We start from the raw sequence: 19,490 nt of genomic DNA, 5'->3' as shown, positions 1-19,490 counted from the left end.
CATACTGCCTTCTGCACCTCAGCTTAACTGGTAAGGGTCAAAGACCAGGACGCTGCAGTCATGCCACCTTAATGTAGAACAGCAAGAAAAACACAAGGTTCAATTATATAAAGAGTAATTGGCAATGTTAGGAATCAATCAGACATTTAACCTGTTTGCCAAGGCTGTCACTGTACTTAATGTAATTTATTTGAATCTCTATTACAAATAGAAGTAGGTGTATATTATAGTGTAAGGGTGGGTTAACACTGTTTTTCTGTCCCTTTTATGGTTTCCATTCCTGTACATTTAATTTTGAGGAACAGAAAAACGTGGTCAGTCCCACTTAGGCTAGGGCCACAATACATTTTTGGGGTCTGTTTTTCTCTTCATCCGTTTTTGCAAAAAAAAAACTCATTGAAAACGGATAGAAAAACAGATGCAATTGTGTGCGATCCATTTTGGTCTGTTTTTCCATTGACTTACATTTGAAAAAAAAAAAAAAAAAAATCAAAATGGGTTTGTTTTTTTTAGCGTACACAAAAGCATGGCCAACCATGTTTCTGTGTAAGCTAAAAGAACAGCATCCGTTTTGATTTTTTTTTTTTTTTTATAATCGAAGTTGATGGAAAAACTGATCAAAACGGATTGCAAACAATTGCAATAATCAGCTACAAGTGCGGCAGAACTATATAACTTTTAATGTACTTTTAATAGAAAACCAGTTTTTCTTATCCGGAGTTCCCCTGTAATTAGCTAAAGGTGCCCTTTTTACTATTTTATTTTACAATTTATTTGTCCTTCCGTTCCTGAGATATGTGGATTTATAGTTTGCACGACAATTCAGTTAATAGGCAGATGGGCATAAATTTAACCAGTGAGATTATACAGCACATTGCAACCAGGGACTGCACGCTGCAGAGAGGGCTCGCGCCGGAAGCCCTCACTGTTTACCCTTAATGGCCGCAGGACGAGTATACTCGTTAAGAGGTTAGAGAAGTCTGGCGAAAAGTTGTACAAATCCCCAATATACACTTATTACGTGAAATGCTCATGGAGTTATTTTTTCCCTGCACTTACTACTGCATCAAGACTTCACTTCCTGGATAAAATGGTGATGTCACGACCAGACTCCCAGAGCTGTGCGGGCTGTGGCTGCTGGAGAGGATGATGGCAGAGGGATGCTCAGTGTCCTCCAGTGCCCTGTGTCCCTAAGTGTCCCCCCTTGCCATCATCCTCTCCAGCAGCCACAGCCCGCACAGCTCTGGGAGTCGGGTTGTGACATCACCATTTTATCCAGGAAGTGACATCACCATGTTATCCAGGAAGTGACATCACCATGTTTTTCAGGAAGTGAAGCCTTGATGCAGTAGTGCAGGGAAAAAATAACTCCATGAGCATTTCCCGTAATAAGTGTATATTGGGGATTTGTACAACTTTTGGGAAGCAATAGAATAAAAATTTTCGCCGGACTTCTCCTTTAAAGCAGAACCATCTGTGCTTAAGTGTATACCATTATTCAGACAAGACTACAGGGGGCTCTAGGTTTCACCCTCCCAAAGTCATGTCCTACTTTGCTTAGGGCACCGGAGGGTCCATATTAGTGGCTAAACAGTGTACACAATCCTTTTGTCTTGACCAAGAAATAAACTTATAGATCTTAAGTATACAGTGGTACCTTGGTTTAAGAGTAACTTGGATTGTGAGCGTTTTGCAAGAAGAGCTTACCGTTTTTCAAAATTGTAACTTGGTTTAAGAGCACTGCTTTGGTTTAAAAGCGCACTGTGCTGAGATAAGGGGAGTGGGAGAAGGGAATGGTCTGTATAGCGTGGTCTATGGCACTGTACTCTGACCCAGGAAGTCTCCCTCACCTTTCAAATCATGTGTTTCCCATCCTCTCCATTCCTGCTATAATGTGCCTGCACTTACACTCAGCTATACACACTGCTGTATAAAAAGTTTCTGTCACTGTCCTTCAGCACAGCTCTGTGATTATCACTTCCTGATTGGTCCATGCTGAACACACCCCCTTCCCCATTGGTTCAGTCCAGTCATGTGACCACACAGACCTCTGACCGCAGCCCTGCTTCTCTATGCTAGCCTGTTGTACTACACTACTGCATTATGGGGATCTACAACTCCATCCTTTATCTACAAACTGCTGCTGTATTTTCAGGTTTATGCACATAGTATACATTATACGCCACACGCAGATTGCTATACTGTACAGTAATTTATAATATGACATATTCAGCTGTTTCTAAATGTTTATTTCATTTGTTATTCAGGATAGAAAATCATTATTTTTTGAGAATGGAACCAATTGTCTGCATATCAGTGATTTCTTATGGGAAAACTTGCTTTGGTTTAAGAGTGATTTGGATTACAAGCACGGTCCCGGAACGAATTATGCTAGTACCCCAAGGCACCACTGTATTTTGCTTACTGCAGTACAGCTTCACAGCACACAGAGTTTATAAGCATAAGATCCCGTCCGCTAATAAAGCTGCAGTGCAGAAACACGCTGCCCATATTAAGCAATGTATCATATGAAGCAGACTTATTTCAGGAAAGCTGCCATTCTTAACTAAAGAGAAGAAAAAAAAAAAAACTCATCGGCCTGATAAAACGGCACCTCAGGGAGCCATTGATCAAGAGCATTTGGAAATCTCGTGTCATAGGAGGAATTAGACTGCTTTACAATGAAGGCTGGTAAGTGCTTTTATTAGGTACAAGTCAATCCGTATCTGAATAATACCAAAGCCAAGTGCACAAGGCCTGCTATACTCTGTCTGGTGTTGTCTTATCTAAGTGCTAATGCTGGCAGATCAAGAAAAGGTCAAGAACAGGCAAAATGTTTCTGGTAGAAAAGTTTTTGTTGCGCTAATGTCCTACTAATGTTAAAGCATAGCAATTTAAAGGGGAATTCCGGTGAGAAATTTTTTTTTCAAACCAACTATTGACAGAAAGTTTGATAGATTTGTAACTGTACAGCTGCTGTATGTCCTGCAGGAAGTGGTGTATTCCACAGTACTCCAGAGACACCATCAGAATCTCAACATAGTGAGCTAGCCAGACCTTCCTCCGCAAAGGAACAACCAAGCCAAGGATAGTCTCCAGTCAAGGAAACCACCCAAGCAAACTATCCATCCACAGACAGCTGTTTCGGGGTATTTGCCCCTCATCAGTGTGTAGTAGGAATCTGGCTAGTGGAAGCAATGCTAGTAAGTGCATGCAAGGAGACGCTGGTTGACCTCAGGAAGAACAAAAAACACCACAGACACACCTTGACTGACTTCCTTGACTGGAGACACTCCTTGGCTTGGTTGTTCCTTCCAGGAGGAAGCTCACTACGTTGAGGCTCTGATGGTGTCTTTGGAGTGTTCTTTTGCATATTTGATTTCCCAGGGGGCAATGTCCTAGAATACACTAACGTCGAGACCTGTGATGGTGTCTCTGTGGTGTTTTCGTTGATCTCCCTGAGGTCAACCAGCGTCACTTTGCTCTTGCATGAGAGCCGTGGCTTGGCGGGGGTGCTGGCAGTCAGACCTCTGCTGATCTGATGTTGATGGCCTATGGCCTATTGATGTTGCACTGTGTATACAGACAATACACTATTACTGAAACTGAAGTACAGTATATTATTCCCTTAATGTTACACTCCTAGATAATCACTGTTCTATATATAGTAAGGTAACCCCATGTTATAATCAAGGAGGCTATATAGTTTTAACCTTTAACCTGCAGTGTAATAGCCATAAATAATGATAGCCATTGGTTTACCTGTAGATATATAGATCTCCTTTGAATATACAGCTTTCATTAGTAGCAACCACCTGACAAGCAACTTGTTCATTGGAAAATGTGTGACCTTTGATCACAATGATCTAAAATGTACAGGATATTGATGAGCATTAGGTTAGGTGTGGTAAACAAGGACATTCATCATTGCTGCAGATCAATGAGAGTAATAAAAATATTGCCTAATCACCGGTGGAGGTTATTTCATGGCTGCACAGAACCTAATGATGTGTTTTATTCCAAGAACACCATGCAAAATGTGAATTGGAATTTGGGAGTCTATAGTATTTAAAAAAAAAAATGTATTAAAAGGATATACAGTATAAAAAAGTGTTTCTAACAGTTAATGTTTTGAAGCATTATATTAATTTGTAGTAAATTTTGACACTTCTTGCATGGTCTTGGTGGTCTTAGGAGTGAGACCTGCTGCGAACCAAAGATACAGCTGGGGTGGTGCACAGTAGTGTGCTCCACTCAACGGCTGGCAGAACATCCGTCACTTTTGCTTCATAGACCGCAATAAAGCAAATGAGTCAGATTTGACACTCACTGGCACGCACTCCCCCCAGTGTCTCAGTATTATAGGGGGTCTCAGGAGCGAGACCCGGTGTGTGATCAGGAACTATTGACATGTCTGATCACTTGTCAAAAGTTATTACAAATTACATTAAAGCTTTATTTTGCTGTATTTTATAAACTAAATTAGAAAGAACCCGGATAACAGTAAAAAAAAAAAAAATTCTAGGTCAAGTAACTCTCAGGAACTGAGGCTCTATCACAATCAAAGTGGGCACATAGGGGGAAATTTATCAAACATGGTGTAAAGTGAAACTGGCTCAGTTTCCCCTAGCAACCAATCAGATTCCACCTTTCATTTTCCAAAGACTAACTTATGATAGGTGAAATTTGATTGATTGCTAGGGGCAACTGAGCCAGTTTCACTTTACACCATGTTTGATAAATCTCCCCCATAGGGCATATTTATGGAGACTGGAGTCTCAGCCCCAGGGCATGATTTGGGCTGAGACTCCAGCCCAGACTAAACACATCATGCTGACTGGCAGTGCCGCCATTCAGTAATACACAATAATAGCCACCTGTGCCGCTTGGCCGGGTGCGGTGAAGCCCTGGCCGCGGCAAGATCAAAGGCCGCCTAGCAAGTCGAATGGCCGGTAGCTAGGGACGCCATTGGCACATTCCCTGCACCCGGCTGGTTGCCAAAGACGCAGTAGGCAACGCCAGCCGCACGCTCCGGCAGTGCCAGCCAGCTCATAACATATTTTGCGAAATTTTAGATGTTGCAGGTTTCCAATCCCAGAAAGCAATACATCATAGGAGCAGTAAGGTAAAATGACTAGTTGGTAGAGGCAAGAAAACCTCTGCTATTTCCGAAGCTGACAAACCTGGTGCCCCTTGTCCCACCAGGAAACAATTCATCTGGCATATTTAAATTCAAGACGCCAAATCATGATGCGTCTTGCAGCAGATGTTGAGTGACTACCCCCCGGCAGATAGAATGTCGCAATATCACAGAAACTGGCAGGACCTGCCGACAACTATCTTATTTGAATGGATAGATTTTTATTTACTGGTAATTTTTGTGATTTGAGAAGAAAATGCATCTTGAATATTTAAATAAGATTTATGATTCTCATTCTTAAAGGAACATAAGACATTTTAATGAATAAATTCCAAGTTCAATGTCTGTGTCCTTCTTAGAACACTTTTCATACGTGACACAGTCTGCGCTTTACTTGCAGATGCAGGTGAGAAATTTGCATGGCAAAGGCATAATAATTTGCATTTCCTAGAAATACGACTTTGATGAATAAGGCGGCGCTGTGAATGACATTGAATGATTCTAATGCAGCAGATAGAAAAAAATAAATAAATTACTCTGGAAGCTTTGCCGTAAGATTAATTCTGTGGATGTGTGATATTAATACCACAGACTGCGGATGTAAAATATTGCATACTCACCTCAACAAGCCATATGAAATACAGCGTATGTATAATAGAAAGAAATACTCTACTATTTACAACATATAATAGAAATTAAACTTTAATGTAAACAGTACTACATTTAAAGGTGACTAACCTTTAACCAAACTTTCCATAAATGAATGCTATAAGCAATAGCATATAAAAAAACTTTATAATATCTATTTATCTCTTTCACTACATGTCCTTCTTAATCTCCCAACTAAATAAATAATTCACTTGATAAAAAAAAAACTGCTAAAATCGATCTGGAAACAGATCAGCTCACTGAGAGATCAGGTAACATACTGTCCATAGATGTCTATGGAGAGGAAAATAGGGGAGACTGACTGAAGGGAAGTAGAGGCAAAAATAGACACAAAGGAGGATAAAATCTTTAGTAAGTGTTATATCGGACAACTGTGCTTAAAAGAAAAGTCCATTGGATTATAAGATCTGGCAGCCCACAAGGGAAAGGGGGAAATTGATTACAAGTAGGAACTTACCTCTGTTCCTACTTGCACAAAAGCTGTTCCTTTGCACAAAGTTTGATAAATCTCCCCCAATAATCTTTCCATTGTCTCATCGGAAACACCATTTTCATGACAAATACAGTTCTATCTAACACAACAGTGTGTAGAACTAATACATTGGTGCCAACAGCAGGAAATAAGAGGGCAGCTAATGACTCAATGGTTCCTTCCCTGCAGTTCTTCGAATCCCTGTGTGATGCATTTTGTTCTCCACAAAAGGTTTTCCTAGAATTGCTTTTATGAAAAATAGTGATTGTGGTTTTTACGTACTGATACAGTGTATACCACTGAAGCAAAACCACAGGAAAAACAGTTCTGGTGAAGGTACACTCATGCTGCAGTATATTGGTGCTTTATAATGACAAAGCTTTTATTCCTATTGGGTTTTCTTTAGAAAAAAAAAGCTTTACAGTAAAAAAAAATTTTGCAATAATTATGACTAAAATTGCCCTATTGTGACTCTTATAACGGTTTTATTTTTTTTCACTTACAGGGCTTTTTTTTAGTATTCTATTTGTGTAGATTAGATGTTTAATCAGTTTATATTAATGTTTGTAAAAATAAAATGTTACAAAAAACATCAGCAATCCTGGCAGCTGCTTCTTCTCTTTTTATTTACGCTGTTTACCAAGAAGGAACAATATTGTTATATTTTAACAGATCAGACAATTATGGACGCTACAATATCTTCTATATCATAAAAATGAAAGTCAGTCTGTCTGTCTGTCCCATATAGACTTCCAAACACCTGAACCGTTTGACCCCAAATTTGGCCCACAGATACATTGTGTGCCCGGGAAGGTTAGAGCGAAGGTCCTGTCCTTGCCAGATGTACAGAAGGGGAGGGGGATGCGGAAGAGCGCCGCATAGAGATAAATGGGAAAATCTTCACACTGCACACACAGGTGATATAATTAGCTGCAGCTCTGCCCAGGAGAAACGGCAGTTGGAAGCCTTAGCAACCAATAGGATTACTACTTTCATTTTCACAGGAAGCTGTGGTTGCTAGGGCAGCTGCCTCACAACATCCACAGAAATAACTGGTAGACTCCCTACTCCATCTATACAGTACATGTATATACAGGGCACTACAGGTATACAGGACCCCCTACTCCAACTATACAGTACATGTATACAGGGCAGTATTACCAGCTGCTGCTGCCCTAAGCACTAAACCTGAGGACGCCCCATCTTTCCTCACTAATTAGCATCATGATAGATTGGTAGATAATAGCTCTGGAGGTCACATTTAACACCACCATATCAGACCTGACCAATACCGCCATTCCAGACCTGACCGATACCGCCACACTGTGACTGGATAACACTGCCATACCAGACCTGACCAATACTACCATACTGTGACTGGATAATACTGCCATACCAGACCAAACCAATACCACCATACTGTGACTGGATAACACTGCCATACCACACCTGACTAATACTGCCATACTGTGACTGGATAACACTGTCATACCAGACCTGACCAATACCGCCATACTGTGACTGGATAACACCGCCATACCAGACCTGATCAATACCACCATACTGTGACTGGATAACACTGCCATACCAGACCTAACCAATACCGCCATACTGTGACTGGATAACACTGTCATACCAGACCTGACTAATACCGCCATACTGTAACTGGATAACACCACCATACCAGACCTGACCAATACCGCCATACTGTGACTAGATAACACTGCCACACCAGACCTGACCAATTCTACCATACCCCCCTTTGAAAAGAGACTAGATTTTCTGGCAAGTCTGAACAGGCTGTGGAAGACTAGAAAAATAAAAAAAATTAAACAGTTGGTGCTGCCCCCATGCAAGGTGCTGCCCTAGGCAGACCACGAGTGCCTAATGGGAAATACGACCCTGCAGGTATACAGGACACTACAGGTATACAGGACCACAAAACCATACACTACAGGTATACAGGACCTCCACCAACTATATACTACAGGTATACAGCACCCCCACCAACTCTATACTACAGGTATAAAGGACTCAAAACTATATACTACAGGTATACAGGAACTCCACCAACTATATACTACAGGTATACAGGACCCTCAAACTATAAAGTACAGGTATACAGGACCCCTGAACTATATACTACAGAATACTACAGATATACAGGACCCCAAACTATACACTACAGGTATACAGGACCTCCACGAACTATATACTACATGTATACAGGACCCCAAACTCTACACTACAGGTATACGGGACCCCAAAACTATACTATAGGTATACAGGACATCCACCAACTATACACTACAGGTATACAGGACCCCAAAACTATACACTACAGGTATACAGGACCTCCACCAACTATATACTACAGGTATACAGCACCTCCACCAACTTTATACTATAGGTATACAGGACCCCCAAACTTTACACTACAGGTATACAAGACCTCTACCAACTATAAACTACAGGTACACAGGACCCCCAAACTATATACTACAGGTATACAAGACCTCCATCAACTATACATTACAGGTATACAGCACCTTCACCAACTATATATTACAGGTATACAGGCCCCCAACTATACAGTACAGGTATACAGGACCTCTACCAGCTATACACTGCAGGTATACAGTACTTTCCAAACTATACAGTACAGATATACCCCCCCATCCCCCCAATTATACACCACTGGTATACAGGACCTCCCTCAACTATACACTACAGGTATACAGCCCCCACCCCAACTACACACAACAGGTATACAGCCCCCACCCCAACTACACACGACAGGTATACAGGACCCCCTCAACTATACACTACAGGTATACAGCCCCCCCCAACTATACACTACAGGCATACAGGACGGATGTTTGACGTTTTTAGTTTATTTCTAATGTGCATAAGCTACAACAGTGCAGAACTGTCGGGTATATAGGGACATATAGGGCTACTGGCGATTTCCCCTTAAACAAAACAAGGACATAGATTGGCCTCCTGGGCACCTTAAAATAAATCTAATTAACACACTGACACTTTATACCCGGGCAGCGCCGGGTACATTTTCTAGTATAATATAACGTTTTATTATTTTTACATGTTTTATTTGCACAATAGGAAAGGGGGTTGTTTTAAACTTTTATTGGAGGAGGGGCTTTGATACATTTTTTAAAACTTTTTTTTTAACACACTTTTTAAGTCCACCGAGGGGACTATTACACGCATTAATTGTATTGCATACATTGTTCAATCCTATGCCATTGCATGATAGAGAATGCCTGAGTTGCCCATAGTAGCCCGTCCCTACCAGCCATGAAGCAAGCCCAGCTCCTGAGCTCGCTTCATAGCTACACAGCAGATAATGGTGTACGGGTATGGCCTGGGTTGCCTAAGGTGTAAGTGGAAGTCTGGTAAACATTAGAGATGAACGAAGCGCTTCATTTGATCAAGCAGTCAGCCTTTTAGCACTGCTCCACTCCCTGCCGATCTTCCCAGGATGCCTGGAAAAGCTGGAACCAATCCTGGGAAACTCCTCCCAGTTTTCAAGGATTAGATCCAGCTTTTCCCCAGCACCTGGGGTAGAGGAACAGTGAAAGGCTGGAGGCTTAACGAGCGTAGCGCAGATCAAACTAAGTGCTTTGCTTTGTTTAGACGAACGATTCACTCATCTTTAGTAAACATCATAGCACCACAAGCTACGCTGTTTCGGTAACTCTCTGGAAGCAGCATGCCTAACGCTGCTGCGCTGTTTACACAACTCCAATTAATTTTTTTTCAAATTCCCGGGTACCTCCAGCGGCCACAAGCAGCATGGAAGAGTTTGAGAATCCCTCATTCTAGATACAGAGAAGGGTCCTCGAGGTGGGTCCAGCATGTAGGGGGAATAAGTGCCACAGAATTGACCAGCCTTCAGTCGGTAACTGGTTCAGCCTGCAGTTCCAATTTCTGTGGGGACAGCACGTCGGAGGGACTAAGAAGGTTGGTGGCTGTGAGTGACCAGGGCAGATGAGTATGATTTTTTTTTTTTTTTTTTAACACCCCGACTCCTTTTTTAAAAAAAATTGCCTATAGCAGAACTTGCTAACAGCGGAAATCAGATATTTTCCTACAGATGTTGCAGATGCAAACAATTGGTTACACAGTAATTTCATATTACTCTTAAAAATTATTCTAAGGGGTCAATAGATTTTACCATTTGCTTTCATGGGGGTTAATGGCAGAAAGAGGTTAAGAACCCTAGCTTTTGGGAAATTATGAGCAAACAAGTCGTCACAGATTTGATCCATAAAATGAATGATAGATGCTTTATTCTGGTAGTTCAGCATTTCAAAGGTCTGGATTAATCAGTAAATTGCTATTCAGTGCTTTAAACTACCAGCTGTTGTGTGGTTTTACGACGACAGAATATCTCCCCTGAGACTATCGGTGGAATTTTTTTGTTTTGTTTTGTTTTTAAACACCCAAATAGGGAGTTTTTTTGGAAGGTACAAGAGGAGGGAATATAAGCAGTACACACATCTGTCTCTACTATAGGCTTCCTAACACAGGGAGTTTTACTTGATTAAAGTCCGGCCCCCTGTTGTGCTCTGAAACTTAATTAACTAGGTATTCCCACACATGCAAAGGAGGCTGCGGAGCCAGGAGCTTTACCAGAGATTGCTAAAAATTCAAGCTGGCATATAAACACATCAGCTTCACACATGCCCTGAAATAATTCATCACATTTCTTGCACTACTCTTCATTTCCTTTCATTGTGTTTTATTAAGGGGCTTATTCGGGCGGCAATTTTTTATAACTAAAGGAAATATATCACCTAGATTTTCCTAAAGGGTATATTCACATGTACTGAGTTTGCACGCTGGGAGTCTCACAGCGAAATTCATTGTGATACCCGGTACTGTTATGGCCTATAGCTCTGCATTCTCGCAGTGGACTTTCTTGTAGTGCGCTGTCCTGCTGCAGCCACTGATTGGCTGAGTGGGCCGTCAGTGACCCAGGGGCCAGAGAAGCAGGTGAGAGCACAGACAGGTAATGTATTATCTCGTTAACAGCTTATTAGTTAAGTTATTAGTTAAGTTATTAGTTACACTGTCACCCCCTTTTTGCATTCCGACTTGTCTACAGCCCCGCCCAGAGCGCCACCATTGGCACCGCCCCTCCGTGACTTCATAGGCACATAGGCCCCACCCCCTAACCGACCATTGGAACAGGTTGGCCTAAAGGTATAGGCCCCACCCTCTCTAGGTCGGCCCATACCAATAGGCGGGGCAGGGCTTATGTGTAGATGACATCACAGAGGGGTGGGGCCAACAAGGTGCTGTGGGCGGGGCTAAGTGACGCTGCTGTCGTGAAGCCCCGTCCACTTAGCAAAATCTGCAGTTGATAAAAGATCACTTTCTACTTGAACAAGCACATAACGTATGATATAAAATAAGGTATGAAAACTGCTAAATTTAGCCTTTACACCTGTGTAGAGAAGTCAGAATGCAAAAAGGGGGCGACAGTGTCACTTTAAGTGGGCAGGGCCTACATTCTTGCAGCGAGAATCCACAGTGAGAATGCAGAGCCATACGGCATAACAGTACAAAGTATTACAGCAGATTTTGTTGCAAAATTTGCAGCATGAAATCAGCTATGAATTTGGTACGTGTTTAATCTTCCCTTAGGGTAGCTTCACACGTAACAGAGTCACAGCGGATTTTGCAGTGAAATTCCCTGAGGTACCCCTCCTGTAAGTTTCAAGAGGATTACCTACTTGCAGCTAAATTGTCATACTGTTGTGAGTATGTAAGCAGCATCCCCCTTAACCCCCCGCAGCCCGATGCATATGTGGTGTGCCACCACTGGTGTTACTGGTTCATACACCCCTCACAAAAGCCTGTACTCTAAGTCAGAGCGGTAATAAAGTTGTACTTAAGTTTTGCCACTAGATGTCGCTAGTATGTATATCTTGTACTCAAGTATTGCACAGCTGTAGTACTCAAGGGGTTATTGTTCTTTGTGATTTGCGCACCAATGAGAGCTCTTTTCTCTTCTTCACCTATCTCTGTTCTCTTTCTGCTTTTGCACTCTCTTCTCACCCACTCACAGCAGGTATTACATACCCTGTAGGAAGTTGTCACATGGGGAGAGGAAGTGTAGACACACACTTAGTCAGTCTTAGTCTGGTTCCTGCACAACAGTCAAGTTGGACCCTGGCTTATGCAAAGTCCCCTGAGAGAGGACGAGTCCAGTGTAGTCAAAGCAAGATAATGGACAGATGCACATGGAAAGAACTGACACCAGTTTCTTGAAAGCAGCACTTCTACTCACTATGCAGTGCTTAACCCTCACAGAGAGGACAAAGTCAGGGATCATCCCAGCCCACGCCGTGAACATGTCTAAAGGTGCAGGACAGTATCCTGAAGCAAAAGGAACTGATCCTGATGTGTAACCAGAAAATTCTGACCACGCTGGTCAACCAGGGTAACAAGGCCTGGGACTTGTGTCACCCTAGGAGGACAGGTAACCCGACACTGTAGGGCAATAGGTGGGGTAAGAGACAAAGGTCTATTCTGTATTCTGTCTATTCTCAAGTATTCTACTTCTCCTAACTCTAGAAGTTCCGGCAGAGCACATTACTACTTGGGTTGGGACTTTCGTGACATCCTCCTCTCCACTTTTCTGAACTTGCTCTACTTCTTAGCACGCAACTAAGCCAGCATGGCTATACTACTTCTCAAGCTCTCAGCACAAGCTTTCTCAGTCCAAAGTATATTATCAAGTTAGAAGTCTATTGTATACTATTGTTTTGAGTATTCCTGAAATAAAGAAGAGTTTATTTATGGTAACAGGACTCAGTGATTATTACTCAAAACACCTACACAGCAGTTACACCTTCCTTGGGTCATCTTCCCTTTCTATGGGTGGCGGTACCGATAGTCCGGGTGGGTCAAATCTGCGCCATCAAATATGCTGCAGATCTGCTGCAGATCTTGTACGTGTGAACGGACAAAGGCTGCATTCACACCTACAGGATCCGCAGCAGATCTGCAGCAGATTTGATGCTGTGTACAGTTACTTAAATGAAATCTGCTGCGGATCCTCAGAAGAAAATACGCTGCGGATCCGTTAAGTGTGAACGTACCCGAAAGGGGATATTTAGAGAGTCGGAAAGGCCCTATCTTTTAATAGGGGATAACAAGTTGATCAGTAGATGTCTGACTACTGGGAACCCATTAATTCAGAGGGACAAACGGGGACAAACCTGTCCCTGGAATAAAAAAAAAAAAAAAAAGAAATTGTGCAAGATTCATCAAAGGTAAATTTTGTTCTAGGACCAGAGATTTTTGCATAGCATGTGAAAAGTGCACAAGCGCAAAAATTGTTGCACAGATTGTACATTCCCCTCCTTAATTTTGTCTTTACTTATTTGTGAAAATCCAATGAGGATTTATTCAAATAAAGCATTGTCACGGTCTTCATCATCCATGTATATGGCTTTACCCAGCTGCTGGAGAAAAAAGGCTAAATGTAAGGCCTTATTCCTATGTTCTGTGTTTCACGGACAACATGGACGTGGAAGGCCTGTAGTGGAATCCCCTCCTCAAAACCCTGGGAGTGGGGAAACTGTATGAATATGCGTTGTGCGACTTCATTAAAGCATCCCGCACATTCACACAGTTTCCCCGCTCCCAGCATCATATTGGAGATACTGATCTGCGAGGTGGGGCGATTCCACTATAAGGCTACGTTCACACAGAGCAAAAGGAGCGGATTACGCAAGGAAATATTTCCGCCTGAAATCAACTGACGCTGAATTCCGAGCAGAATATAAGCAGAATGCAAGCAGAATCCCTGCGTATTCTGCTAGGAAAGTGTTCAGCTCGTAATCAGCTCTTGACAAATTCAGCGCGGAATACTCGAGGAATCCGCGCTGAATCCGCATGCATTCAGCGCTGAAATTCAGCGAGTATTTGGTGAGTAAACTAGACTATACCAGAACATATACTAGAATCCTCCTCCCCCCCCTTTTCCCCATTTCCGCGCTGATTCAGCGAGTAATTTCCGCTTGTATTACGCTTGTATTCCGCGCTGAATCCGCGCTGAATCCGCGCTGAAACAGAAAATCAGAGCCCCATTGATTTGTATAGGCTTCCGCTAGCGGAAGAATGAACATGTTCATTCTTCTGGCGGAAAGCGGATTAGTTCAGTGCGGAAATTCCACTGTGTGAACTGCAGAGCAGAATTTCCATTCAACACAATGGAAAAGAGCTCTGCACCTATTTTAACGGCTGAAATTTCAGCGCTGATTCAGCGCAGAAATTCAGCTGCTTTTGCTCAGTGGGAACGAGCCCTAAGCCTTCCACATCCATGTTGTCTGTGAAACAGGAAATGTGGGAATAAAGCCTAAGGCTATGTTCACACTACGTACGGGTAAACAATGCCTATTGTGCCAGAGTGTATACACATCGTATGAGCTCCGGTCAGGATCCTGCACGGGACCGCAAATAACTGACATGTCAGTTTTCTGCGGCCGCAATTCAATGAATTGCGGGCGTAGCGAACCTTGTCGCTTTACTATGAGCTATGGGAGGTTCTGATGCGGGCGCACGCTGATGCGCCCGCATCAGAACCCTATGACCGAAAGATCATCCGGCCGGTACTTAAGTCACAGAACGGCCGGTCTCTATACGTCGTGTGAACATAGCCTAAAACTGCAAACAAACAAGCCTTTTGCACACGGCTGGCTATTGCGACTGTTTGTCTTCTGCTTTGCATACCAGACTTATTGTTGCCCAAAGTATGATGAATGTGTTGTGCATTCTCAGAGAATGTGATGTACAAGCGAGGATTCCAGTTAACATTTGTTTTTCTTTCACCTCAAATTCATTTTCGGTTGCATGCAGCTATATGAATCCTCCATCCTCCATCGCTTTGTCATCGGAGTCTGCCTAAGAGTAAGCGGAATTCTAATGTTTGCCTCTTACACACGTTCTAAGCAGTCCCCGGTGGTCAGCTCCCAATACACAGATACACTTGGCTGAGCACAATCTGAGGCCACTCAACCCATCCGGCTACAAGAGAAACTAGAAATCAGAATGGAAATGGATTATATTGGGTGTCAATTAGCATTCTTAATTTTAGTTTCTCTACAAAAACAGGTTTATGGTTTTGCAAGATAGATGGACTAGTGTTTCAACTGCAAATAGGAATTCTTAAATGAATATGGAAATAAAGATCTGCCAATAGTGAAAAAGTGACAACCTTGAAACTGCAGAGAAACTGACGTGCACATCCATAACTAAACTCGGTCTGACTGTTTACAATTGAAGGATGAAAAATGAGACTCCGACTAAGTAAATGTGACCTTGCACTTCAATGATAGCACTATCCCAGTGGCTATTGATATACAATGAATATGCGTCATCTGGCGGAGTAAACGGATGTGGTGTCATTTTATATAATCTGCAAGATAAATTCCAATAACTTAGTAGAGCTCATTACAAAGAGCAAATGGAAAAGTCAAAATTTTCCCTGGTTTTCTGGCCCCCCTGGAGAACTGTCTAAGCCCAAAATAGAACGTCCAGTTTCTAAGACTGTGACGTTCCAGGCTGAACATGCTGTGTATATCAAATTCAGTCTATAACTTCAATATCTGATACTGCGCTCCGAATCCTAGCTCCTTATCACAATTATGGCTACTTATAGCCACTGCTAGTGGGACCTTAAAGGGGTTGTAAAGGCGGTAAATTTTTTCTTCTTTCATATGCCTGTGGAGATGATAAAAAAAACATAATAATATGCATTCACCTTCCTTGCTCCCGTCATGACGTTGCTTGCTCCCTCAGTGAATCGGTGGCAGGACACCATTGCAGCCACTGGATGGCTGGACGGGCCTGTGATGTCATGACCCTGAACCCGGAAGCAGCCGTATAGCAGGGACAGAGAGGTATAATATCAATGGTAGTGAGGGAGTCAGGAAGGTGGAGTCAGGAAGGTGAACTCATGTTTTAATCCCCCCCCCCCCCCCCGATCGTATACAGTAAGACTCTCCTGTCAGGACAACCCCTTTAAGCGGTGGCAATTTCCAAGCAATGGCAGGAGAGGGTATAGGGGGGCTCTAGGGGTGGGGAGGGTCCAGTCCAGTCTCCCAGGATAACACGTTCCCTTAAAATAATAAAACCCCATCCTCTTTCTCTGCGAAGCCAGAGGATTCATGAGATATTTAGAGAGCATTAGAAAATGTGGAAACAGGAATCAATATGGTTGAAAACCTGTGCCTGCATTATCATCTAAAACAGTGCGCACAAAGCATACATGAAAGCCTCTTCATTATTCTCTAATAGGCCATGTTGCATTATATAAGCAAAAATAAACATTCCATGCACCACTTTGAAATCAAGCCAGCAATTTACAGTAATACAATTTACAGTGTATACATTCTCTTACTAAGCCCGGCCCATCCCCCAAAAAGTGGCAAGAGCAGCTCTAGAAGATGAAAGTTTACAAACCTTTATACAAAATTAGACTTGCACAAAAAATTTACACTTTTGTACATTGTAACCAAAAATACAGGTTAAATTCCTGGCTACGGTGTTTTTTTAATCAGCCAGAGCTGTGATACTGCATTGTGGCATCAGCAAATAACAAGCAATGTCCCACGGGAGTTCTCTCTGGAGCATCACAATGCAATACTCTAGAGAGAACATGGAGAGCCATGTAAGCACTGCTACTATTTCTGCATCTGAAACCTTTATTTACAGACAGTGGATGCTTATATACTGTACATAATCCCAGATTTCCACTAAACAATATATGTACTCAGCTAATAAAAGCCAGCCAGCCAAGGTCAAGACTCGGAAAATCCATGAGTTACCATGTCTAGAAAAGGTGTGTGTATTATAACTACAGAAGACTGACTGATCAAGTCAATGTACTGAAAGGGCCCTATTACATGGAGCAATATGGACGTCTAATAGGACCCAAAGGCAGATTGTAGAAGGTGCATTGTCAAGAAGCACACTATTGTCCAAATGGAAAATTAGGAAGCGAAAAGTTGCCACCCTTTTTAATGATCTTTAACTACCTGCTATACTTTCTCTTTACTGATAAAATATTCTGTGCTAGTATCATAATTCTGTTTTCTAAATCACTGAAATTGGTCATGCTGTGCTTACAAAGATCAATAATTCGCCCAATCGATCATTTTACAATTTTGAAGCAGCAATTTGGTTTTTATAACGATCATTTTCTAACGATTTATTCGTCTAAACACTGTATAAGAAAAATCGTTATTACGATCGTTTTTAAGATCGCTTAAGCCCATCTTTCACATAGGGTGAATCTTTGAAAAACCGTTTACACGAAGCGATCTGTGAATCGACAAACGACGATTTGAGAACATGTTGAAAGACCAAAATGAACGATTTCGCGCTCGTCGCTCTATCGTTTGCTGTGTTTACACGGAACGATTATCGCTCAAATGCGATCGTTTTTGCAAAAATTGGAATGATAATTGTTCCGTGTAAACACAGCATAAAAGACTAATTAAACAAATTACATAGAAACAATTAATAATCAAATACCAGTAATTCCCCTTTGCAGAAACCAATTCCCCTTTTCAGTTGTCCCCAGGCTAGTGGTAGACTAGCTGCTATGATGTCTCCCATACCCTTCACACATACAGAAAGAACTATCCTGCTCACTAATATCTCTGTAGAACATCATCAGAAGCAACATTAGCTTGTCTCATTCTTCTGTTAACCCCTCCATCAACCCCCCCCCCCTTCCCCAAAAGATATGTTACTTGATCCTTCATTTAGCCAATCTCTTCTAAAGACAGGTTTTGAGCATTTTTTTTTTTTTTTTTGAATGAAGAGTAAATGAAGAGTTTAGGGAGGAAAAAGAGGAAGATGCATTTTAATCTGATAAGATATATTACAAAGTCTTTTGTATTTGCATATAACATTGTCTTATGCAACATCTGTTATTCAAGAATCCATAAGCTGGATGGCTGGAATATGCATCAGTAGGTGTGATCGTCGAAGATGACAGGCGAGTAAAACATTGCAGGGGGGGGGGGGGGGGGGGGGTCGAGGAACACCCTCAGTCATTTACATATTTTTGTAAGATTTAATTTTTCATGGAGTGTGGTGAGATAAGAAGATGTTTATTATGTTGTACAGAAGGGCAGCACTATACTATTGCCAGAGTACCCCTTAAATAGATAAGCCGGTAGGAAACAGATTGCAAATTAGGATGTAAATGCTCGGTTCAAAGTGGTGTGAATAGGATGCGGAGAAGGCGTGAACCATGTTGAAGGGTGGTGCAGTTATAACCTAATCCCACCCCCTTAGCATTTCCCACCCATCTGAATATTCAGACCAAAGAACAGAGAGTAAACCAAATAGTAAAACCCTTATATCTCAAGAAGGGAGGGGGAATGGTGTAGCAATCTCGTAAAAAAAAAAAATTTGAACATATTTTGGACTGACTGCAGGTGTTCTGCAAACTGCTGTAAAACAATTGTTTTATATTATATCCCTAATATTGTACGCTTTTAAATAAAGTACTAAAAAAATTTCACTTACCAAAATACGTTAGCCACCAGGCCTGAAAATTGCACAGAATGCCATCTGGTAAGACTTCGCCCTGGGAAAAAATAAAAACATTACTCCTTTAAAGACCATAGGGGCTTATAGACACTGAATGCACTAAACGTCACTTCACTATCCTTGGCCCTCTACCATGAGACAGTACAAAGACAATAAAACTGTACTCTTTGATAAATTACAAGTGTTCCCGAGATGCTGAAGGAAGACGACTACAGCTCTAAGATGTCTATTTTGTCAGGTTTAATGGACACTGAAAATTGATTTGTAATAGAGAGCTAATGGCATTGATTGACTAATGAATCCACTGTATAAACCCTCATGTAAAGCCAAAATAAGTGAGTAAAATCTTACCATAACATAAGCGATGCTGTCAAAGAGGGCAGCAATGGCCAAACTCAGGATCATTTTCTGTCAGAGAAAGATAGAGGTTACATTAGTCATGAATGCAAAGATCTACATATCATTGAAATTTTAAGGTATATACATTTTTTAATGTAGAAATGAAAGATTTATTAATGAAATTTGCCAGAAAATTTAAAGATCATTTAACTCTAGATCAATTCCGGGCTCATTCCCATGTTCCAGAACCTATGGACAGGTAGTGGA

At 41.8% G+C, this 19,490-nt stretch overlaps 1 protein-coding gene across 5 annotated transcripts in view; it reads right to left on the bottom strand.

Moving 5' to 3' along the window:
* Positions 1–19,490, bottom strand: part of LOC138767870 (uncharacterized) — a 341,381-nt gene that overhangs the window by 264,002 nt on the left and 57,889 nt on the right. For 3 of the 5 annotated variants that reach the window (XM_069945715.1, XM_069945716.1, XM_069945719.1), the window contains 2 exons: positions 19,236–19,292; positions 18,861–18,921 (listed from right to left, as the gene is read on the bottom strand). The exons of the other annotated variants lie outside the window; for them this stretch is intronic. In XM_069945715.1, coding sequence (XP_069801816.1) covers positions 18,861–18,921; positions 19,236–19,292 — 118 coding nt within the window. The remainder of the gene's footprint in view (positions 1–18,860; positions 18,922–19,235; positions 19,293–19,490) is intronic. 5 annotated transcript variants of the gene reach the window in all.

The sequence above is a fragment of the Dendropsophus ebraccatus genome, chromosome 11 (assembly GCF_027789765.1).
Source record: "Dendropsophus ebraccatus isolate aDenEbr1 chromosome 11, aDenEbr1.pat, whole genome shotgun sequence".
Lineage (NCBI taxonomy): Eukaryota > Metazoa > Chordata > Amphibia > Anura > Hylidae > Dendropsophus > Dendropsophus ebraccatus.
This window is presented reverse-complemented; position numbering and strand designations above follow the sequence as displayed.